General features: G+C 38.9%; 1 protein-coding gene across 1 annotated transcript in view; it reads right to left on the bottom strand.

The window, feature by feature from the left end:
* The window catches only part of LOC140240893 (uncharacterized), a 338,767-nt gene that overhangs the window by 285,471 nt on the left and 27,284 nt on the right, over positions 1–26,012 (bottom strand). The window contains exons 2-3 of the mRNA XM_072320671.1: positions 6,000–6,124; positions 4,753–4,912 (exon numbers count right to left, since the gene is read on the bottom strand). Coding sequence (XP_072176772.1) covers positions 4,753–4,912; positions 6,000–6,124 — 285 coding nt within the window. The remainder of the gene's footprint in view (positions 1–4,752; positions 4,913–5,999; positions 6,125–26,012) is intronic.

Genomic DNA, 26,012 nt, shown 5'->3' with positions numbered 1-26,012 from the left:
GCCCTCTTCAGTGAATCACGAGCAAGTCTCTTTCCAAGTCTCCCTCTCTCTCTCCTATCGATCTGTCTATATATCTTCATATCTTTCCCTCTTTCCCTTTCTCACTACCTATCTGTCTCTTTTTCTATCTTTATCCACCTTTTTCTCTCTCTCCATTTCTCATTAACTACCTATCTATATATGTCTCTCTGCCTGCCTGTCTCTCTCCCTTAATTTACCTTAATACATCTTTCTCTATCTCTTTCTTTCTTTCTATCTATCTATCTATTAATCTGTTTATCTACCTACATGTATTTTCTATCCAAAAAATGTTATTTCTGATATAAAGTACACATTCCTCTCTCAATTTATTCATCTATCCACTTATTTATATACATGTATTTTTCTATCCACAAGAAGTTAATTCTGATAAAAAGTACACATTCCTTTGGCTCTTTACCGCCCATTGCTAAACGTAATATTATTCCCACTGCCTTCTGAAGGGGTGAGTAATAATAATTATAATAATAATAATTGATATGATTTATATAGCGCCAAATCCACTCTGCAGAGTGCTCTAGGCGCGGAAGGAAGAGAAAGTGAAGGAGATAAAGGACATACAAATATCAAGTACTTGTAATGTGTAGTCAAATTGAGGCTTGATAAATGAGCAATAAATTGCTCATTTATCATGCCGGAAAAATGAAATTAAGTTGTATTCATGTTCTATTTCCTTTAGCCCTACTGTGAAATCACAAATTGTTGTAGTCTTCTTCTCCAGTTACAAAAGCACATGGATTTACCAAAAACTATAAAAATCCATAACTGTTGAATACACTGCTGAATTTCCTCAAACTTTACTGATGTGTATTATTTATGTTTCTGCATTCACTCTGTCAACATTTGGATTGAATTTCCCTTCAGAGACAGCAAAGAACAAAAAGGATAATTCAATTATTTAAAGGAGCACTTGACCTGGTTTCCCTAGAAGGCATGCAGAATTAGATTTGCCATGACATAGCTTGAATAGTACTAAGTTCAGGGAAAGTGTGCTTTTCATTTCAATTAAAGGAACATTTGAGATTTCCCTTCATATTTTCTTCATATCAAGGTAATCTATCATGACATCACAAATTGTTCCAGAGTTCTCATCTTGAGAGCTCAGCAAAAAGAATTATCCAAAACTCCATATAGCCTATATTTTATAAAAAAAGATTACTAACTTTTTCTCAAACTTTTACCGAGATTTTAATCAAATCTTTCTAATCGCACAAGTCCACACACATACATTTGGTGAGATCTCCCCTTTAAGCTTCCTTTGAAAGAAACCGAATGTGGCATTTAAAGTTAGACAACCTTCTCAGGTGTACTAACAATAATACATTCCCACACAAAGGCCAGAGCAATACAATAGGGCTGACAAATTGAGTGATCCCTGTTCACTGACACTTACGTTTAAAACACCTGTGACCATTTGGTGAGGAAAGCAAGGAAGCTGATGTGGTAACTGGCCAAGAAAGAGCAGTACGGCTTCATGAATAGGTTCTTCAAAACAGCAACTGTGGCTGCATGACTTGACACAACTTGTACCATTCCGAACAAATGTCACCTACTGCCTCATTTTCCTCAAAATGGCAGTTTCTTCATAACTAAAATTCACTGATATTGCACATCCTTGAGGCATACAATGTCATTTCCATTATTCAAATGATAGAAAATTGATTCATTTACTGACAGTAGAACTGTCATCTAACTTTTTCAACACCTGATCCACTCCACTCAAACATTCTCTCATCTGTTCCTTTTATCCTTCTAACTTCTTTTTTTTTTTTTAATCAAATTTGCCTGTGAGATAAGTTCACACTCAAAGGAAGCAACTGCTCCATGCAATCTGAGGCTGCGTTTATCTAAAAATTTTCTGAGGCAGAATCACGATCCTAAACGCGTTTGAGGCATTTTCAGGGGTTAGATAAACGCAACCGTGTTTTCAAACGCGTTTAGGAACGCCGTTTTTGAAACGCCTTTCAAAGGGCGTTTTGAAACGCGTTTGAGACCACGATCGCTGTCCTGTGAGTAGATAAACACAATGCCGTTTTGAAACGCGTTTATATCTCAAGGTCAAATCCCAGCTGTTTCCGGTTGTACTCTCTACCCATTATTTGTGTGTGACTGAGGAGGCATGTTTTGTGGTTGCAGTTGACCTTTATTTCCCAGGTCAAACGGCGCAAAGCAGCTGCGCAGTGACACCACTTTCAAACCACGTTTACAAACACCGTTCCAAACGCGTTTGGAAACGTGATTCTCTCTCTCAAGTTAGATAAACGCAGCCATTTTGAAACGCGTTTGAGACCACGATCGCTGTCCTGTGAGTAGATAAACACAATGCCGTTTTGAAACGCGTTTATATCTCAAGGTCAAATCCCAGCTGTTTCCGGTTGTACTCTCTACCCATTATTTGTGTCTGACTGAGGAGGCATGTTTTGTGGTTGCAGTTGACCTTTATTTCCCGGGTCAAACGGCGCAAAGCAGCTGCGCAGTGACACCACTTTCAAACCACGTTTACAAACACCGTTCCAAACGCGTTTGGAAACGTGATTCTCTCTCTCAAGTTAGATAAACGCAGCCATTCTCTCTCTCAAGTTAGATAAACGCAGCCATAATCAACTGTGATGGACTAAAATGACAGACTACACAATCTGCTGGTTACAGTAATATCATACCCCCCCCCCCTCCCATAATATTGACAGTACAGGAGAAAGGGAAAACTTCTATATCCATGGCAGCAATTCACAACGGTTGTCATAATTTCATCACAAGAGGGCGCCAGTGCACTTTGGAGGGATGCACGCATTGGACTGCAAATCATGTGAATCCTCTTTCCCCACAACGCAGTCAGGCTGAATATTTTGTGACTTTGAGGTAAGAAACTGTACATTGAACTTGTAGATGCTAAAATTCAGGTAGGTATTCTCTTTGATATCAGCACGACAGGAATTTACTTTGTCTGCATTGCAAAACAAAAGGATCACTGTGGTAAACATTCTGAGGTATTTATGTCCTACTCTGAAAAAAAGAAGAAAAAAGAAATGGTCTGTGTTTTGGATTTCCAAAATAAACTAACCTCAAACATTGGAAAAGAAAGGTACAATGAACTGTACAGGTTATTGTCTCAGATAGGAAGACTGTGTCTCTATCTCCAGACAACACAAGCAAAAAAAGAATTACATATATACATCAACTGTGCCGTCAAATGGCATTCGCTTCACTTGCACAACTCAGTATACCTCAAGCAAGCCATGTTCATCTCACCTACACTTTTCTGTGTATGTGTTTTTGTTGTTTTTTTTTCACACAGAGAGGCGATCTCTATCTACTTGCACTATGGCAGGAGTTCCATACTTAACTCCCATTTCAAATTGGTCCTACAGCCAATTATGAGTCCTATATAGAGAAATATGGTTGGAGTTGGGATTTGAGATAATATAGTTTCATGAATGATGATAGATATTGCCATAATCTTAAGTTCCATAGTATGGGATTACGATAAGAATCAATCAATAGATCGATCGATCGATCGGTCGGTCGGTCGGTCAGTCAGTCGATCGGATCGATCGATCGATCGATCAATCAATCAATGTTTCCACTCGTTAATGTATAACTCTGGTTCTTGCTCCTTATTTTTGTACAATTTGATAACGTGATTTATTCAACCTTCCATTTGATCATTTCTTACCGCTCTTATCTTTGATTCGTGTATCACATTTCATCTATATAGATTTCATATATTTTGTTCATTTCTACATGTTCATTTACTTTCTTCTCTTGTTGCTGTTGTATTATGTGACTTTTATTTGCAATATTTGCAATTTAACCCTAACTAGGCCGGGCTATTTAGGAAGATCATAGAGCCGGGGGGGGGGCCTCCCAGGCCCCCCCTCCAGATCTCGGCCGTCGACCGCGCGATCGCGACGAAAATTGGCACACACATTGCCTATGATGTAATCTAAAGTACCATGAAGTTAAATTTTAAAAAAAAATAATCATTTATGCTAAATTATGCTAATTTATGCGTGATGATGCATGAAATCAGACAATTTGGTATAAATCACTAAATAAAGCTAAAAATGGGCACATTTTTTTTGTAAATATTCTTTTTAGTGTCCTGAGCAAATATAAGAGAAAAAAATTGTGCCATCAGAAAAAATTTCTTGTATTTTATTGTTTTTTGAATTTCTTATGTATTTCCTTGTTTTTTCGACTTTATGTTTTTCATTGTTTTTTCGATGAAACTTGTTTGCGACATTGTTCCGAACAAGAAAATATATTAATAATTGATTTTAATCAATAAAACCCCCAAATAATCATGCTTTTGTGAAATTTGCCTGTAAGCACAGTTTGCATTGAAATTGTACACAAATTCACGTTTTTGAGCAATTTTTGGTCTGACATGCACATACATATTTATGCGCAACTTCGAAAGCGCGCGCCCGGGCATCGCAAATTTGGTGTCAAAAGATGCGGGAGACTTGAAAGAAAAAAGTCATGAAACGTCGTGGCGATAGCTTTTCGCGTTAGCGATACATCGCGCGGAACGTCGAGGGGGGGGCCTCGGAGGCCCCCCCCCCCCCCCCCCCGGCCTAGTTAGGGTTAAAACAGGGCACATTTGAAAAGCAGGCCTGAGGGCCATGAATTTGACTAGCCTGTTCCCTTTTTAAATAAGACTAAATAAATGAATATAATAAATGAATAATACAAAGGCGGCATCTTCATTACCTTTCTGTGCCTTCCGGAGTAGGGAGGGGCTGCGACGGATCCTGGGCGAGGCAGCCGAGGGGAGGCTGTAGCTCCCACTCCACGGCTGGTACAGGTTCCATTGCTCCTTGTCCAGTCGTACTGTGGGACCAGGTGCCCTATGCTGGATCTCCACAGCAGACTAATCAGCAAATGAGAAAGAAAAAATGGCTCATTTTTGAACAGTGAAAAATGTGGTTGCATGACAATTCATGTCATCTTTGATGTATGGTAAGTATTACAATTTTGTATATTATTTTGCACTGTGTAACAAAAACATATTGTACAAAATTAGATTAACAGAAGAAAAATATGGCAAAATCCTGGATATAGCATTTTTAATCCTTGTGTGTTTAGGGACTGAGTATTTAGTTATCAATTCAAACTTAACCTTGGTTTAAAGTTAGCAAGCCCTCTCAGATGTAGCAATGTGCCTTAGCCCGTCCCACAGGAAGGCCATGGTTATACAACATGGACTGAGGGGATTAAATAATCTCTATCCACTTATAAATAGTTTCCAGATATCCGTGCCAATCAGCGAACAAAGGACTTCAAGGGCTAAAGTTTGTATACAGCAAAATCCATTCAGTGTGGGAAGATGGCAAGAAAGCGTGGGACATTTTGAGACAACTTTTCAATTTTGTTCTAGTTCTGTTTTGGTTCGCTAATGAATGGCCCAAGGAAGGGGGAAATCTGGGTCACACACAATGAGATAATTGCCAGTTTTAATATCGTCCCCTCGGAAACGAAACACAAACTGCTTTTACAACTTTCTCAGGCCATTCTTTGGAATTCTAAGCCTCCATACTGCCTGATCATATACATTATAGACTGAAAGAGGGAGATTTGGCTGAAATTCTCCTTGTAGATTGGTCAGTCGTAGCCCTGACCTGCCTTTGGACCGTATCACGTCTGAAGCACGCAGATGGACATACACACACCAACATAAAGACACGTACAAATTAAAGAAGGACACAACTCGCTTCTTGCTGCTGGAAAAGCTGACATTTTATGGAAATGAAGATTTGTGCCCAAAAACTTTGAGCAACCCAAAGAAATTCTGATGTAATGAAGCTAGTGTCATTGCAGGATTGATCAGATAAATAATGTTGTATCATGAAGCCTCATGATCAATCTAATGACATGGTGATTCCTGTATACCACTTTTAAAACTTTGTTTGGCATGAGTATACAATCTGCCTGGCCCCAAGGCTACACCCACTCCTCACCTGCTTATTGTCACAGTGGTAGAGGCGCTTCTGCTTATACTGGAGCACGATGTACTGGATCTTCCAGCGGATGAGGTGGAGGGCATCAAAGCAGGCGGGTTTGGTGAACTCCAGCCCGTGCTCCTCTGTAAAGGCATCAAGATTTGAGAAGAGTAAGGTGAATTTGTAAGCTTCTGGTATCAACTTTTTCTTGTACATAAAAACATATAAACTATAAGCTGCATTTAAAGGGATTGTACAGTTTTGGTTGAGACCTAATTTCAGGTTTCTAACATTTTTTGGTGATATAATGAGAAACCTCCTATGAAATATGAAAAAGCATGTAATTTTATGAGGAATTCAACATTTATTTGATGGAAATTGGTTTTGAAATAGCTGAGATATCCAAAAAAGAGTGATTCTAATAAAGTGTGGGACCCACACTTTATTACGATCGCTTTGTTTTACTTTGTTTTTGGATGTTTCAGTCACTCAAAACCCGATTTTCATCAAATAAACTTTGAATTCCTGTTAAAATGGTATGTTCTGTACTATATCATATGTGTTTTCTTGGTATCTTGCAAAAAGATAAAAGTCCAATTCTCATCTCCGCCAATACTGTACCATCCCTTTAATGCATAAACTGTGTGCGTATATGTACCTCAGCTACACTTGCTTCAAATGTGTCTTTTGTCCTTATACACGTAGTTTTCTACACACCCCGTAGCTTTTGTGTTGCATTAATCTACTCATCTTTAGCAGTAAATCTTAGGACTGGACTTATAGAAAGACCAACGGTGTTAAACCCGTTGAGGATGAGTCCCGAGTATACTCATACAAGTGTCTATGGGAAATGCATGTTGTAGCAAAATTACTTTGTCCTCAACGGGCTAATGACCCTGTCATATACTGAATTATCTGTTCTCGTCTCGTATAATGTCTTTGTCAAAATGTTGAAGTACTTTTTTAGGGTTGCTCCTATGTTTATGCACCGTTCTTGCATTCCTCATTTATGTTTGGTTTATCAGATGTGGAAATTATAAGAAAGAAAAATGTAAAAATAAAGTGAACTGAAAAATCATCAAAATGTATTAAAGACTGCAGGATAAATGAGGGCATAAATTTGTGGTTGTGACTAAACATCACTGTTTTGTTAAGAAATGCAACAAGACAAAAAAAAAAACCCTGTGTTTCCTGCAAGATTATACTAAAATACTGAGACTGCAAAAACATTTTTGGTAGAGATTTGTGAGGGGTATTTCATTTTTTTTTTACCATAATGTCCTTTTTCTTTGTAAATTTGGAATTTATTTTTAAAGTATTGTCAGAATTTGCCATACCATATGACTCAGAAATGTGCTAATGCCACAGAACTGGATGTGAAGTGAAAACAAGAATCACCAAACTATATTTTGCATTTGCAACTAAACCCCAGACATGTAAACTAAACTAAACTAAACTAAACAAAACTGGAGCAGCCATACTGAACCACTGGTCTGAGGCCATATTTTTTGTTTGGGTTGATCCAGGAGTGAAATCCAAAAGTTTGACATGGGGGGCTTAGTGACGCAAGCGTAGCACCCATTCTCCAGCCCACGCCTTCTGACTTCTTGACTTCAGGTATTGGGTATCGAGTAGATCAGAAAAGAAAAAGATGAAGCGTTGGGGGGGGGGGGTTATGTCGTAGAAAATCCTTCCTTACACTTCAAAAGACTTCTTGTACACACAGCACTAGACTGCTTGTTCTGGGCTACTTGGGAAATTCCTGGCCAGTGTTTGCGTAGGTGTGGGGATGGTGAGTCACCGCACTCTTGACAATGTGGATGGCAAGGTGGGTTTCAAAATACCAACGGTCCAGGAAGATCCCAAGGTGCACTATACCTTGTACAGAGACACAGTGTGATATCTCAAAATATGTCTAGAAAAGCTACACAAACACATACATACACATACTCACAAACATACAGTATGTAGGCCTATATACATCCATTCATCTATCCAATCTAATGCATACATAGAAACAAAAACATACGGTTGTACATGTACACATTGTAAATGTACTGTAGACATATACATTGTACATTCTATGTTGCTGAGCAATACACTGCAACAGTAATTTCTGTGCCCTTGACTCTATCTCCTAAATTTTAAGCATCTTTCTTAACATGAAACACGGCAAAAACTTGTTTATGAGCAGTAAGTGTAAACTTTTACATTCACTCTGAAACAAAAGCAATCAGGTACAGACATATTTGGGCATATATGTTTTTAGCTGTTTGTTTTGTTTCTGTTCTTTACAAAGAAAGAGATTAAGTTAGCTTGAAAACATGAAAGTCTTTAAAGTTTGTTTTAGGTTTGTTTTGGGGTTTTTTTTTAGATACAAAACACAATGTCTAATGCATCGAGTGAGATGATAATTCTCTGGGACAGTATGACATGGGAGCTTTCTTCCTGAAAGCTCGCCGAGCAGTAAGCACATGAATGAATGAAAACCCAGTTCAGTCACATAATGTCAGACAACAGTGACCCAAACAATCATTCCATGGCCTAGTTCTGCCCGTACGCCTACCACACAATGCTTTGGATTTTTTTTTTCTCAATAAAAATCATGCAAGCTCTGAAGTACTCAAAGTTCACAACACATTCTCAGATCCTAGAAATAGTTTCAGCTAAAAGAAAAAAGAAGAAATAGATACGTATATATATATAGAGAGAGAAAACAAAAATATAAAACTATATAGGACAATAGAACTATCCAGGCTTATCCTTTTTTTCCTACCACATTCACCCAGTCATGATTCCCGGATGACAAATGTTAATTTGAGGAGCTGGCAGCAGCCCACTTTTTGGCTGCCACGAAGTGAAAAATTGTGCCATTTACGTCAATTCCATTGTGAATTGTTGCGGCATATGTGTCACTCCGTCACCCTAATAATGACATCAATTTGGCAGGTGGGATACTTCATCGACACCACTGATTTATTTGCAAACTTTTTTTTTTTTTCTTGTCATTTCTGGCACGTGATGGAGGCGAGAAGCGTGACCCGCATAACACTACTGGCAGCTCAACTTATCTTTTTTTTTTTCTCCTTTTTAAGATTCTCTATTACTTGTTTCTGTACTGTAGTGCACATGAACATTGAAATCAGTGTCTTTTCACATTTTCGTCACTTCAATTCCTTGTTGTTGTTTTTTTAAAGAGAAAAGAAAAACTCTTCACAACTGAAAGTCTGATTCCACTTCATATTTCATGTTCGCTGTGATGAAGAAGACACAAGAAAATAAATGGAAAGGTGTCAGTTTTATCGAAATCAGACCTGATATAAGACACTGTAATTTCAGTAGCAAACATAAATATGCAAATTCAATAATATTATGTCACAGCTTAAGATGTCTTCAACTGACCTTAGCATTAATCTTCACAACATTCCCACTTGTTTTTCAATACCACATCAGACGACTGCACATCAGACGACTGTATTTTAATCTAACTTACACTGACTTTGTAGTTACTTATTAAATCATGGACCAAAATATCATGATTTTTGCAACATTTGTGTACAGATCAAGGAAAGAGTTGTCGACTGATGATAACAGCACCACCCCCCCTCCCCACACACACATACACACTATTATGTGAAAACATTTTAAACTTATAAATTGTAAAACTTTCCTATTCTATACCTGATTTTGAAAGGAATTCTAACATTCTGTTCATCTGATAATATTCAGCACTCTATTTATTATAAAATTAAACTTTAACACGGTACGGAATTTCAATTTACTGTAAAACCAGAAATTTTCACGGGCATGAAACTTTTGCGAATTGCACAAGGAACCAAGCTTCGCGAAAGAATTATGCACACAATTTCTTTTTTTTCACACAATGCACTGAATGCCAGTAGCAATTCGTGAAAGTTTCTTGCTGCAAAAAAAAGACTGTCGACTCAAATTCGTAAAAGTTTCATGCCACGAATGTTTCTGTGTTACAGTATATGGCTTGGAGCCAGATTGCCCCAAGCTCCTGCTTACCGGTATACTTCCTGGAGTGATTGCTCACACTCATTATTTCACATACATTTTCAATTCTCCCCCAGAGATGACCTTTCCCTTTAAACTATTTTGGGCCCTCCCAAGGTAAAGAAATCAATGTGGCAAACAGTATTTCTATGTATCCAGAAGGCTTAGACTTAGAATAAGCAGAAGCTAAAACTAATCGATATGGCTGCCACATACAAAAAAAAAAAAAACACTTCATTTTTTTTTTCTAAAATTTTCACTACGATGAGAACCAACCCGACCGACCTCACTATACTTCCATATGTGCAAACACACAGTGTAGTAAAGCAAACATGCAGATCAAAATGTGGGTACATTGAAAACAGGGGGAAAATGCAGAGAAAATGGCTTGGTGAAACCATGGACCCTACCAGGGTCCATGGTGAAACCATGGACTGAAACAAATTTGCAAGATGTACTCAACACGGGGCCAGTATGAGTGGGTGGGATTGGGATTACCAGGAGGAATTTCACACTTACAAAATAACTTCCTTGTATCATGTACTGTAAAACATGAAATTTTCGTGTGAATGAAATTTTCACAAATTTCTTGAGGAGCCAAAATTTGCAAAATTAAAATGCACACGGATGTTCATACCGCCAAAAAGGGCGTCGGTTCCGATTTGCGCATATTTCATGCCGCAAATATTTCTGGTTTTACAGTAATTGCATTTCTGAAATGCACTGTTAAACATGTTAAGAGTAATGAAGACTTCCAACTTTGATATGAGTCTCACTATAAATGCCAACATTACTGCCACATAGTAACAGCTGTGCGACAGACTCCATGGCCTGCAAACCAAAAGTATGTCTATTTGAAAGTTAAATACTCATAACTCAAGAATGAAATGTCCCGTTTTTCTCAATCTCTTTCCGAGTGTATCACTAGTCTTTCAGCATTTGCTGATTCCAAATACAATGTAAATGTTTGTTTGTTTGTTGTTGTCTGTTTTGTTTGGGGGGAACTTCTCTGTTAATTGCGTTTCATTACAATTTTCTTTCTCTTCATAATATTTCCTTCTGGCAAGAAAAAAAAAATTCAAAGCAAGATGGGATCCTCTGGACAAACAGTCCCCAAGTAGTCTGTGTATGTACACAGCAACATTCCGAAAGTCAGGTGGTCTGTTTCGGAATGGACATGGGCTCTCCATGGAAGCCCAAATTCACCCCTCCAAGAAGAAGAAGAAGAAAAAAATAATTTGTACTCCTGTTCATATCATGACAGACCAAGAGAGCCCCTATCCTGGGAAAATTCTCTGGGACATGGTGAAACTACATACTTGAGAAGCTTGCTTGGTTTGGTGCTTGAACTTTGTAAACTTAGACTTAGCAAGAAGGAGGTGTCCACATTTCATTTGTGTGTGTGTATGTGTGTTTTCCCCCTTAGCAAGCTCCTGAGAGTTCATTAACTTTTGTGGGTTTTTTTGTTTTTTTCAACATAGAAACTAACAGATTTAGTAATAATTTCCGGCCTGAGGTGAAATGGTCTTCATTTCTACACTTCAATGAGGAAATGCTTGTAAAGAGGAAAGGTTATCCATGACATTTTCTGTAACTTGTGTTGAAATAGTTCAACTTTGTTTGACTTGTTGATGGTGAAATACTGAAAGCAAAGTACTACAAATGTAAATGTTAACCTGTTGAGGACTAGGCCCGAGTATACTCGAGCAGGGGTCTATGGGAAATACATGTAGCAAAATCAGACCGTCCTCAATGGGAGGTCAATTTTCTGTTGGGCTCTACATGGTACATAAATGACTTCACAAGGCCCATCCTCCTCTCCCAACCACACCCCCACTACACCACCATTTTTTCTTCTTCTTTGCTTTGCCCACCAATTCTCTCATCTCCCTCCTCCTTCTCCACCCCTCTATTAAAAACAAGACATTCACCAAGAGCATAGTTCACCATTTCTAAATGTTGATACATGCGAAACATCAAACACTTGGTATGTCATGGATACCCTCGTATTTCATCCATATATTATTCCTATCAAGTCACACAGGAGGCAGCAATGATGCCAAATGGAGTCAGAAGATTCAGACCAAGATATCAGTTGCTTTCTGGGGATGTCATTAGGCCCGTTCACACACAAGGGAAAAAGTGAGATTTAAAAATCGATTTTCTTATCGCGATCAAAATTTCGAAATTTTTTCCTGTGTGGACAGAAAAATTTCACTAATTTTCGCAATCCTAATCGCGATCCAACTCGCACTATTAGTGCGATTTTTCAGAATAATCGCAATTATTTTGCCAAGCGTCGTGTGTGTGTGAGCGCGATCGAGATTCGGAAATCGGTATTTTTAATCCCATCGTTCTTAGCGCGTGAACGTCAACATTATTGGGACTGTGGGGTCAGTCTTCGGTCATGCAAGTTTCGCGCATGCGCAATTTGGCCACTGATCGTTTTTTCCTTGCTGCGAAGTGCGATTTTTCCTTGTGTATGAACGGTCGAAAAAAAAAAATGGAAATTTGGATCGCGATTGTAATTTCGATTTTCGTTGTGTGTGCACGGGTCTATTATGGGTCAAAACCTCTTTTGGCATGTTTTCAGCCTGGCAATTTTCTGCTAATCTTTCGTTTCTTCTGGACATTCAGTTTGTGGGCCAACATACAGCTGTTCATCACATAGCTCTAAAAATTCAAGATGCTAAGATGCACATTATTTGTATACTGAATACCTTGCAGTGCATGCGTGATATAATTGTATCGTATCGTAATGTGTTTCAGACTGTACTCATCTCAAAACAGTTTAAGCACAGAGACTGTGCACAAATCGACCTCAGGTTGGCATTGTGTATATGAAATCATGGACCTACAACTAGGTCCATGGTGAAATGAACAGATATAATGTTGTACCTTCTCAATTTATCACTCTAAAAATAGATGAGTCTTGTGACAGGACATTACACTGAAAGGCAATAAAAATACCTGCAGATATGACTTTGCCTGAGGAGAGAGAGAGTACATCCCCCTGTTCAGACGCAAGCCAGTTTAAACCAAACCTCGATAAAGATACGACGTATAAAGAATCATTGTATAGCTGACAGACCGTTCAGACGCTAATCTCGACCGATCTGAAAAACGTTGTATAGAGGCGTGGTTTCCCACTACGCATGCTTTTATGGTCATGGGTGACAGCTACGGGGTCACCTTTCGTGCGCGCTCCCATTAAGCCCCGCCCAGTTATACCACTCTATGGTTGGCATACGTTCAGACGCACAATAGACATGATGGAATGGTGATTCATTATCGAGTTCTATACGTCGTATACGTCATTTCGTTATGGGCCAGTCACAAATCAGTTGCGATGCGTCGGCGATGGGTAAAACCCGGGAAATTTTAACAAAATCTTGAGACAGATCTCACGATTTTGCACCCGTCGGAGGCGCTCTCCGGACGCCTGCGGATTGTCGCAGATTTTTTAGGCATCGCCACACCCGTCGCGGTCCCTAACTTTGAACTTAAAATTGCAAGATTGCTCGCAAGATTTTTCACCCATTTTTGGCATCCCACACACAATATCCGATGACCTACGATGCCCTCCGATTAATCGGAGGCGTCCCCCGAATAATCTGAGACTAGTCGCAAGATTCTGTGTAGGATTGGAAATTCAGGTTGAGATTCAATGTCTGCGAGTAGTCTCCGGCGCCCTCCGATGATTCGTACGCTTTCTGTGATCGTCTCCGACGATTCGTACGGTGGAATCGTAGTAAATCGCCGTGTATATAAGGGCGCCTCCGACCGGATCGCTAAAAGTTTGAGACGCTCTTGCTGCAGGAGGCTGTGACAGAAGATTTTGAAGATTTTGAAGATGTCAATTAAAAGAAAAGACGATCGCAGATATCGTCTCCGATCGCCTCCGATGCAATCGGAGGCGATCGGAGGCTAATCCCACGATTTTTCGACAAAACCGGGTCAAAATCCTTGAAAAAATCTCAGACAATGTGACTGCTCCACTTTTATTAGGATTATTGCTAGGATTGTTCAAGGATTCTTTATTTTCTACGACGACCCCCGGTCAAAACTAATACCCGACAGATTGCCGACATTGTGACTGGGCCATTAGTCAGTGTTCAAACGTATAAATTCATCGTAGAGCTATATCGTTCTAGTATAAATTTTTTTGTGTCTGAACACCCTGCTAGTCTCGGCCTCGGCTGACCAGCCAGCAAAGCAGAAGTATCAGATGTGTTTATTGTCATGTTTGGATTGCTCCCCAATGTCAAACACTGACCCAGCTTGTCCAGTTGAAATAAGCGGACCACCATAAACAAGCATTGTATCATGAGATATGTTTTGTGCCCTGTTGATATTTCTACATTATTTTTGATGAGGGAGCTAGAGAGCAAGCAAAGAAAAAGAGGCAGGGAGTGAGAAAGAGCATAAATCAAAAATGGTTTCCCTCATATGACTTGCAAAGGCAGAATAGTCTACATGCTACAGTCTGTATGTTGCTGTTTTGTTTTGTTTTTAACAGATGTACTGGTATGTAAAGATCTGCACACAAGACAAATCATCACCAGCATTGCTCACATTCTAACTCTTTCAATAATTTAGTGTAACAAGGCCACTGCTGCTCCATCCCAAGACATATCTACAATCCTCCCTCAAAGGCAGCATTGCTCCTTCTCCGAGACTCCACAACATCCGCCGAGACAGGTGGCAATTGGAACCGAGAAAAAGCATCTGCTAAACTTGCGACAACACTCGCACCTCCTGGCATTGATAAATGAGACTCTTCCACAGCAGATTTCCCATATTCATTGGTGGCTCTTTCTTTCTTTTTGTGGAAAAATATGAGGTTTCCATCAGTTGCTGTTAAATTGATAAAGCTGATAGAGCAAAATGAATGTGGATTGGAATGCAAGTGACATGTTTTGACATTAGAGCTATGTTCTCGCCTGCACAGGGTCAATGAGTGTTTCAAGAGCACTGTGGGGCCCCAGCAATATTTTGAAAATGGCGGTCACTGTACTTTGCATCCATAGACTGGTCCGCATGAGTCCTCATGAAACCTCAACATTAAAGGGATGGTTTAGTATTGGGTGAGGTGAGAATTCAGCTTTTAGCTCTTTGCAAGATATTTCAAAAATGCTTCATGAAATTCTGGGAGGATTTCAAAGTTTATTTGATGAAAATCGGTTCTAAAAATGGCTGAGATATCCACAAAAAAATAAAAGAAAAACAAAGCGATTCTGATAAAAGTGGGTCCCATCTTTTATTAGGATTGCTTTGTTTTGGATATCTCAGCCATCTAAAAACCACTTTTTATTAAATAAACTTTGAATTCATCTTAAAATCAATGCTTTTTCCTATTTCATAAGAGGTTTCTCATTATCTCAAAAAAATCATCAAGAAATGTTTGAAACCTTAAACCCATTCTCAACCGAAACTGTGCAATCCCTTTAATATTCTGGAGAGGTAATTTAAGGAGAGGTGGTGCAGGCGCGGTGGAGCACCCCAATTTGCATCTCATTATCGCCCCGTTCTATTTGAATTTCCAACGGGCATCCACGGCTGCCCGAAACTGTGTGCATGAAAAAGTCAAATCTTTACCTTCTCCTTGTGCCGCTATGCGTGCCGCTAGTAAACTCAAACTTCCCACACTATCTAAGTTTTTAAAAACCTTCCTTTCGATGAAAAAATTATGAAATTTGCTGCACTAGAACTTGAGATATTAAAGCGTTTTGAAAATCACCTCTCGCAAAACATGCTCTCTGTTTTTTTCCGACTGGACTATGGCCGGGCTCCAAAGTGTCCGAAATTGGCAACATAAGTTCATCAGGCCTCAATCCATATATGGTGAAAGTTTTCGCTTGGTTCCACCTGTACTTTTTGAGAAATCAACTTGTTTCTACAGGGTTTGGAATAGAAAATTGTAGTCAGCGAAACAATTGAAAATGACGTCATTTCTTTTCCCGTAATATTGGGCATGCGTGGTACGTGAGATTCAGGATTTCGTGCTCATTGTTGGTTTGCATGTGACGCAGTCAATTTTGCCGAGTGTCGCACGGCGGTGACTGCTTAGCTGCTGCCGCGCACGCTGCATGCAGCAATGCGTTGTGTCTGCTTAGCTGCTGCCGCGCACGCTGCATGCAGCAATGCGTTGTGTGTGCTGTGACCACCGAACATGTTTTAGTTCAGTGGCTGTGACATGCAACGCTACAGTGACGTGATTATATATACATGGGACCGACCTGTACTCTTTGCGTTCGTGTCATTTTTGACATCACCTTCTGTTTTTTTTCCAACACAACCATGGCCGGGATTATTACGGTATGAAATTTAAAATGCAAGCAGATAAATAAATTTTGGTGTACTTTGTTTGAATGGCGCTTTGGTTCCGCAATCACACTTCGTGAATTTTAGGATGATTTTCGAGGCATATTTTTGGTAATTTTGCTCGCCAGGTTTCCGCTAAAATTTCACATTTTATCATTGTCAAATCCTTTAATATGTTATATGTGCATATTCGGACATGTTTTCAAATTCAAACTAACTCAATTTTAATCCGAAAATAGGTTTCCTTAAATTGTTATTAGCTTGAGAGGTTGTTTACTTTTTCTCAACTACGCGAATACATGTTGTTTACTTTATGCAAATGAGGCTCGGCTGCCGATGGATTTTTGCGAGATAATTGGGGTGCTCCACCGCGCCTGGGTGGATGCATAAGGAAACCAAATGTCACAGGAGAAGCTTTAAATTTATCTTTCAAAAAAAAAAATATATATATATTGGAGTCAAGAGGGGCCTGAACTTTCTATCCTAACAGAATCCTCGTTAGAGGCAAAATGTTTTCCCCCCAAAAGAAAAAAAAAAATCATCTAGATGGCTTTCAATGTTTGTGTGTCCAAAGAAATGGGACATTGGTCAATTCTAGGTCACATCACAATCTCAGTGACATTTTGACATGGTTGACATGTGTGGTCCACATGTGTAAGAATGCTGCTACATCAAATTTTCTCAGAAGAAACATTTACCTGTATGCCCATTACTTGCTGTACATCATATAAATTGACATTTTTGCACATCTTCACCAATAACCAAACTCAACAATCCCTGCAGCTTTTAGAGAACTTTGGAATGTCTTTACAGATTTTGAGAGACACAAAGGACATGATGTTTTACATTCATGTGATTCTTGAAAAAAAAAAAAAAATATATATATATATATATATATATGCAGTCAAATGGGGCCAGAGATTTCAATTTTAGCAGAATCTTTGTCAGCCAGGCAAAATGACAAATGTATAGGGTAAGCAGACACATGCATGGACCACACACAACATGCACTGTATGGGGGTGGGGCAAGGGACCAAATATATAACGATTTTGAGTACTATTATTGTATGTTTGAAACTGATGAAGAATTATAAAAACACGAATGTGACAGATGAGAAATATATTCTCAGGTGGCCACATGAAACCTCTTCCAATCGTTTCCCGACATTGATGGACGGCTAGCTGGTTAGTGGAGGAGGAGGAGGAGAAGGATCCATGTAGGTATAATAGGTAAAGAAACCACATCATCACAGGATGGATTCTGACATAGACATATCAGAACTTTCCAAACTGTCTCGTTATTCAACCGATTTAGCTCACAGATTTCAATCATCTCTTTGCTTCTATTTCACTGCCCAAATTATACCAAGACAATTTTTTCCTCTCTTTTTTTTTCAAAAGCAAATGTTTTGATGAATATATGATTCCTGTAGATCACAGTCCAGGATGACATTTACAAACCACTTGTGGACTGTTCTGTCCACACCCTCTCGTTAACTCTGGGGGTCTCGCAAAATGTCCTCCTGAGATTTCCGCTGCACATTCCAATGCGTGTGTCTGTGTGTGTGTGTCACAGATATGTTTTTGTTTGTGGGAGAAAATCCCGGAGCTTTATCTGCACTCTATCAATGTCAATTCTGAGTAGCATTACAGGCAAAAAAGGCACCCATTAGACACTGACATATAAAGCAAGAATATGTAGTTTGAATGAGACATTTTGATAAAGTATATTCATTTTAAAGCTGTTTCTAAATGCTCTTAAGAAAATAAATCTTAACTCTACGGAAACATGTCAATGTCTCTGTACTCGAGTGCTAGGAAGCAAGATCTGAAATTTGGTAGTGTGAAAACCAATGTGAGAGATTTTAAAAAAATTATTCTTACTGCATTCAAACTTTACTGCACAACTCTGTACTTGCAATTTTATTACTAGCTTCAGATGGACAAAGGTATTTGCAAATTATGATCAGTGGAGTTTTTGACGAAGATTTGATTAATCTATCAATTATATCAGAAGTACTTCTTTGACATTCTATTGATATTCTATGCAATATGGCTACAAATGGTAAGGAAGAAATTGGTAAGAACATCTATTCATTTCCATGTGAAAATCCAACAGATATGCAAAACCATAATCACAGTATAACAAGTAGTGTCCTTCTGCTACTTAAAGGGGAAGATTCCTCACACGGATGTGCAGATTTAGAGAATGCATGAAGATGAGCTGAACCCTGAAACATTTTCAATACATCCTATCAGAATGATTCTTATTTTGTGAAATATCCTTGGTATTCTTTGTACTGTTTTGCTACTACATCATGAATTTTTGCCAAATCAAATAACTGTAAAATTAATAACTATTATAATTTTTTGATGGGTTGCCCAATTTTCTTCAAACTTTTATTATATTGTCCCTGCATTAATATCAGAATCCACAACTATTGTAATGCAACTTATTAAAAAGAGCACCAGGGATTCCACACTTCTAAAGCTAACATGATACACAAACACACACACACACACACACATACACACACATGCCAGGGAATAATTTTCCTGGTATCATATTGCAATTTTCTATGCATTTTTTTATATGATTGCTATACAAAATTTATTGTGTACAGCAGGGGTTTTTTTTGGTTTTTTTTTTTGTATGTTTTTTACATGGGACTGTACAGAACTTTGTTAAAAGTATTTTCCCGTTGATCAAAACTGCTTATCAAATCTGAGAAGTGAAGTTATTCCCTGCTTACACACACATACACACAAAGTATGTGTAGAATATGAATCCGCATAAAGCCACTTGGTTAGGATGTGCCTTATCAGTGGACAAACAGATTCGAGTGTACGCAAATATTTGTAAGTCGTGAATTTCTAATCGTCACCGGATCTAAGCTGCTTCAGGCAATGGGCTGTGCATTCACACTTGTCCAGGCTTTTCTCTATCTTTCTTTTTAAATGTCTGGAATACATCAAACAAAACAGTGTTTGCATCTGATTGAATTCCAGCTCTCACAGAAGAGCATCGGACTGCAAAGCCTCCAGATTCTGTCTGATTTTTGGTACAGAATTAGCAGAGAATATGCTATGGTACTCATTTTGTTGAGTGTGGTAGGAAACAAGTTGTAGTTTATTCACTCTCTTGTCATTTGATGAGATTAAAACTATAAAAAGAAAGGGGTAAAGTAGGTGACAGCAAATGTTAGCTTTAAACAGACAAGACTGCAAGTAATGAAAACTGCACCAGAGAATAATTATTTAATACTTGATATCATAATGAATTAGTTGATGTTTAAGATGGATGATCCTTTGCTGTTGTGATTACTAGATGGCAAGAACAGTCATGATGGCAAAGTTTAACTTTCTGAAACTTCACCGAATCTTCTGGAATCATTATGAATCTATAGGTGACCCGCCACAGCAAAAGGATCTGAAAGTCGCTGACGGCTGAGCCGAGAAAATCGAGTTTGAAGTCCGATCATCAAAATCAGTCAAAACCATCAAATTTTTATTTTTGGCATAATATTGTTGTCTCATGTCTCGTCTATCATCTCCCAAAATTTCAAAGCTAAATGATTAAAGAAAAGGTAAGAAATTAGTGTTTTTCTGGGCCATGATTTTCTGACTTTCAATGGAACAGAAACGAGTGCAAAGATTTGGATTTAGCGCCATAGATAGACTCCATCCCTAGCAACAAGGGAGTGATCTCATTGGCCAGTGTGTGGCATCCTGGTCACTGATTGGTCGTGCATAGGCCAGTGGCGCTAAGCTTCAATGAACATCACGGACGTTGCTATGAGCAGATCCTCTATTGTCAAGAGATGTGAAAACTGTCTTACCTTCCCTTGATCACGATTGCACTGGAAAGAAAACTTTCAGTTTTCTGGAAATGTTGATTTTCTAGACCACTCAACATGGTCTCATAAAATCATCAATATCTCCGCAACCAGGCACTTTTATGAGTCATGTTATGTGAAATTTGAAGAGTATAGGGAATAATGTCATGTCATTTTCAGAAAGTCAATCTCCCTTGACTTTCAGATCCTTTTGTTGTAACAGGTCACATACGCAAAGCTATTCAACAAACAAAAAAAAAAAAAAGAAAGAAAGATGGAACTAAATATTGGTACATGGTTGGTTGCCCATGGTAACCATCAATTTCATGGTTAGCTGAACACATCATTGATTATGCTTCATCAGCACCTGAAGAGGGATACCAAGGCTATATATGACTAATACAGTATAGCCACAATACTTTAGGAGGTCAAGTTTTTGACTGGTCACTCTCATCCATGAGTGGTCAAGTTTGCCGCTTGGGCAGCTTCATCCTGAGACTTAATCTTTTTAGCTACAGTTAAAGGGAAACTCCACATTGGTAAAAATAGTGCCAGTGTCACTGCATAGATTTTCAAGTTTGGTCGCGATCTCGGTCGCTTTTTTTTTTTATCCTGGTTTCTCACTGAAAAAAACATTGAAACTTTTTGAGTAGCGATCCTGACCATGACCCGAAATAACGCATTATGCAATGAGAATGATGACTATCACAGTCAAACACACAAGGATATTGAAATTTGTATTCATATAAAATGGGGCAGAAATATGAGAGATATGGAATTCCAAAGTATGACATGTATTCACAAAAGATTGAGATAATTACAAAATGCACAGTACACGTCACATGCAATGACGTCATTGCTTCAAAACCCTCCAATTGGATCATACGTAAAGATGGTGGAAATCTGCCAAATTATGTTCTCTTTAATATTTCAGCAAACTATAACTCCTTGCTCTTTAAAATAGTCATAATTGCCAGTACAAGTACAACATTGTGCACACTTCTGAGGATATGTTTCTTTCTATTCCATGTACAGTTGAACCTCTCGTATCCGGACAAGTCGGGACCGGGGCTCATCCGGATAAGGGATTTGGCCGGATACGGGAGACTCAATGCTTTATACATGTACATACACATATACTGATGTAGCCCATTGTAGTACCACATGTAGTAATGTGTATACTGCAACCTTTTCATTGTTACATTGTTACATGTTTCGGGATGTTGAAATGTCTGAAGGTAAGCAATTTGGAAGGAAATTTGATGCAATGTATGTTAATCATATTGGAAGTAATATGTAATTCATGTGTGTTTGGGTAGGAGTTTCTCAAGGAGTTTGGAATCCCCCTTTCTTCCCGTAATTATAAAAAAAAAAAAAAAAAAAAAAAAATAACGGCGAGATTGCGTCCGGATAATAGAGAGATCCGGATAATAGAGGTTCAACTGTACTGATATGCAGCGAACCTTACAACATTGTGCACACTTCTGAGGATATGTTTCTTTCTATTCCATGTACTGATATGAACCTGGCAATGCATGTACAGTATGATCTGTCAGATTTTTAGAGAACTTTTGCTGTTTTATTCAATATGACAATTCTCATCACAGACACCTAAAACATGGTATGAAATTCTCCTCTAGTAATCTATTATTGCTGACAAGTCTTCTAAAACTGCATATTTTGCATAGAGTATTCTACATTTCCAGCACTTCAAGCAAAGCTTCTTTAGCTCACTCTTGATTTCCCATACTTAAGTATTCAGACTTCATATCTATTTCAATGCCAAATCCGTTTAGTCTGGAAGAACATTATGCAGGGATCAACAGAGCTGCAGAGGGGCACATTAAAACAGGGCAAACATAAAGATGATACATTGTGCACCTCCAAAATTGGAATGATATTGAAATTCACTGCAGCTAATCGCCAAAAGTCACTGTGGGTTACGGAGATTCCACTGCTCAACTGGTCAAACCATACATGACGTACAGCATCACAATCCAATCACAACATACATCTGCACAATAGATAATACGTGCCCTCGCGCACTGTCCCCAATGGTAGAGAAATAATGTTTGCAGACTGCAAGCTCCTAACTTCATAGCGAGTCGAGAAGTTTCGCTTCTGGCAAAAGACTGTACAGCAATTGGAAGAGCAAATCACGCTGCGACTGGTAGAGAGATGAGCCCAAGTGTAAGGCTAGAGGTAGAAGATGTCAAAATTCCTAGGCGTGCTCTTTGGGTTCAACTTGTTAGGGCTAGTTTTCCACTTGGCAATGATATGATGTCACCTTGAGCAACATGCCAGTCACTTTTCGCCATGAGTGCCAAACCCAAGTCACAGAAGATTTGTTTAGTCTGGGTTCACACCTAGTTGTGTTTGTTGACTACAGACCAAGCAGAGTCTTTCGTCTTCTTCCTTTATTTCTTCTCTTTTTTTTTTTAAAGCCCATGTACAGCGTGGGAAGGAGAGAAAATAAGTAGTAACTGCATTTTCTGTAGAGAGAGAGAGTTTCTGGAAATGTGTTCTGAATGACTTGGTGGTTGTGTCATGAATGTGAATCTGGGTGGGAACTGGTGGACCAGGGGTGTTTATGTGTATCACCACTGAATGTTCTTGAAGATTATGGACTTTAGAACCTACACACATGAAAAAGGGTTTGTGGGACCACATGTTGCAAGCAAAATTACATATTTGTTTCTGAAGAATGTTTCACCAACACTTCTGCCATTCACCCCATCCAGCAACTATTTGGTCTTGAAGCAAGTTTTATCTCACAAAGTCATTGCCACATAATGAAATTATGTTCCTCTTTAATACTTTTATTCTGAGCTTCAAAGACAACGTTGTGGAGAGTTTTTGTAGACATCTTCTCAAAACTATTCAAGAGTTTCAAAGGTAGAAACCACCTTTCAAATCAATGATCATTGAAGGTTCTCTTCATTTCTGAGGGATGTTATCTGATCTATGTAGATGGTAGCAAGCACTCAGTCTCAGGCAAGCAATGATTTTCAAGAGAAAGTGACAAAAACTTACCCTTAAATAAATATCTGACACAGAGTTGATCTTACAAACATGATGTCACAACCATCCTACTCCCTCCCCAACCCCCCCCCCCATTGCCATCTTGTCATTTACTGTATAAGCTGCATCATTGCAAGCTCAGCAATGACTGTTCTGCAAGACAACCATTCAATCTTGATTACACTGTACTATTCCTATGAAACATACACAACACCTATGCTAGACAAATGAGTTGGATAAGAAGTCAAACTTTTGCATAGCACAGCTATGAGGTGCACTGGTGAACATTCAATCGATAAAATTGATTAAGATATTATACTTTCTCAGTACAATCATAAACCTAAACTTACGAAGAAATAACAGCATTGACTATAACTTAATTCTCCCTGATTTTCTATTTTTCCATATTTAAGATTGAAACTGCAAGAAGACCTATCAATATACATAGACTGTTTGTACAGCTGTGTTTGGAAGGTACACCGTATAATCCATGAAGAGGTCATAGGTCACAAGGAAAAAAAAACACCTTAAAAAAAAAAGAAGTGTGAAACTACAAGTACATGAGTGTCTGTGTGTGTCTCATTATTTGCAAATAATACAATCCAAATGAGTGGACACAAGTCACTCATGTTTTCTCAAAGATCTGAAAGTCGGAACACAATAAAGCCAAAACACACTACAAAATACATGTAGTTTCTTCCTAAACTTAGCCTTTTGTCAAGGCCCTCTCGCTGTATGGTGAAGAGAGTCCAGCTGAGTGGGGTTGCGCGAGGGCCTTTTGAGATCTGCTTCGCATCCTTTTGTTAGCCCTTTGAATTACCGACTTTTGCTCCCCGATTTCGGGAGCAAAAGTCGGGGTCCAATCAGCGTGTCTGTCTGCTCGAACCCGATTTGAATAGAGCGAATGCACGCCACTGCCGCAGACCTCACAGAACTCTACACACAGAGTGTGTAGAGTTCCGTGGCAGACCTCCTCGGGTGGTCAGTGATGCATGCGAACAGGCATGACCACCAAGGCTGAGGATGCGGGGAGCGCGCCATTCCATTGGTTGACCGGAAGCCATTAAAATGAGTATTCAGAAGGGTTCACGTGTCATGAATAATAATGTGTGAAGCAGATCTCAAAAGGCCCTCGCGCTGGCGCGCTCGGCTGGGCTCGCTTCGCTCGCCCATTACAGCGAGAGGGCCTTGACAAAAGGCTATCCTAAACTAGAAACCAGCACCTGCCCTACATTCACATAAATATTATGAAGCACATCGATATGCTAACAACTATACTTGGGGAAAATATAATTTCCATATCTGAAGCTATATGGCTAAAAAGTGTCCTCATTCATACGGAATGAAATATCAGTAACTACAGTACAGTTGTATGAACCCCCCCCCCCCCCAAAAAAAAAAAGTCTCCTAATACAAATTTGTAAGAGCAGTACAAAATAATAGACACACATGAAATCGAACATCAATCCTGCAAAAGTCCACTGTGCATTTTCCTAGTCTGGAGCTGACAAGCTGGCCTATACGAGATGCATGGAGGATCTGCAAAATACCAAAGTGAATTTTGTGTAACTTGAGCACTATGTAGACCCACCCTCAGGGAATGCAATCTTTCTTGGTGAGGATTTGTCAGAATATGAGAGCCACAATAGCCTTGACCTCTGGCTCACCAGGTGTCATGAGTAGGATGGGTCAAGACCAGAAGGTCACGGAACACCACCTGTGCATCCACTGTGAGACTCGTCCAGGATTGTGCCATAGCCTCTTTTCCAGGCTCTTCCTTGCTACATTCAATTTTCTTCTTTTATGCTTATATGTTATGTGTAACAACTTGTGCGATGTAGAATGCATTCTACAAGTGTGGTACCTCATCTCATTTATACATGGTATCTAAGATGAAATAAAAAGATATCAATAAACATTATCCCCCCCCCAAAAAAAAAAAAAGAGATCATATAGCCTTGTCCTGTTTAACAGAATGAAATAACACTGTCATCAAATGACCGGCTCTGTATAAGGTCGTGAATTGTTTTAAGATGCCTTTATTCCAAAGTGATAACATCCTGGAATATACATTCTTTCTATTTCTGTTGGCAATGTATCTTTCTGTGCCATAGAATATATCACAAAACCCAATGTGACAGGTACTGGATGGAGACTAACCATTTTTGTATCAAACAGCATGACTTCCATATTCCTGGAACCTCCAAGCTTCACACAGAGCTCTACGTAATTGCCATGGTGATGCAGTTGACCAATGTTCCATGCCAAAGTGCAGGACAGAGAAGTATCGTTAAAGGGGGAAATCACCCCTGGGGAATTGTTTTCTTTCTTTCTTTTTTTCTCTCTCTCTCATTTAAAGGGAAGGCAAACCCAAAGAGCAATGTGGATTGAGTAAAAGCATTAGCATTAATAGAACACATCAGGGAAAATTTGAGAAAAATCGGACTATCGATGCAAAAGTTATGAATTTTTAACGTTTTGGTGTTGGAACCGCTGGATAAGGAGACTACTAGAGGTTATGACGTATTAGAGGACAACAATATAAAGAAAATGTAAAAGGAATTTCACAAAAATTCCTTTTTCTACCAAAATGAAAGAGCTCTTGAGTAACCACTTTCAGAAAGCAGGGGGAATTAGTGTTACCCCTCACATATGTCAGTATCAAGTTGAGGGAATGTGTAATTTTCATGAAAAATGAATTTTTACTGATTTCCCTTTATATTTTCTTTATATTGTAGTCCACTCATACGTCATAACCTCTAGTAGTCTCCTTTCCCAGCAGTTCCAACACCAAAACTTTAAAAATTCATAACTTTTGCATCGATTGCCCGAT

This window comes from Diadema setosum, chromosome 17 (genome assembly GCF_964275005.1).
Source record: "Diadema setosum chromosome 17, eeDiaSeto1, whole genome shotgun sequence".
NCBI classification, from domain to species: domain Eukaryota; kingdom Metazoa; phylum Echinodermata; class Echinoidea; order Diadematoida; family Diadematidae; genus Diadema; species Diadema setosum.
Note: the sequence above shows the minus strand (reverse complement) of the source record. Positions and strands in the feature narration are given on the sequence as shown.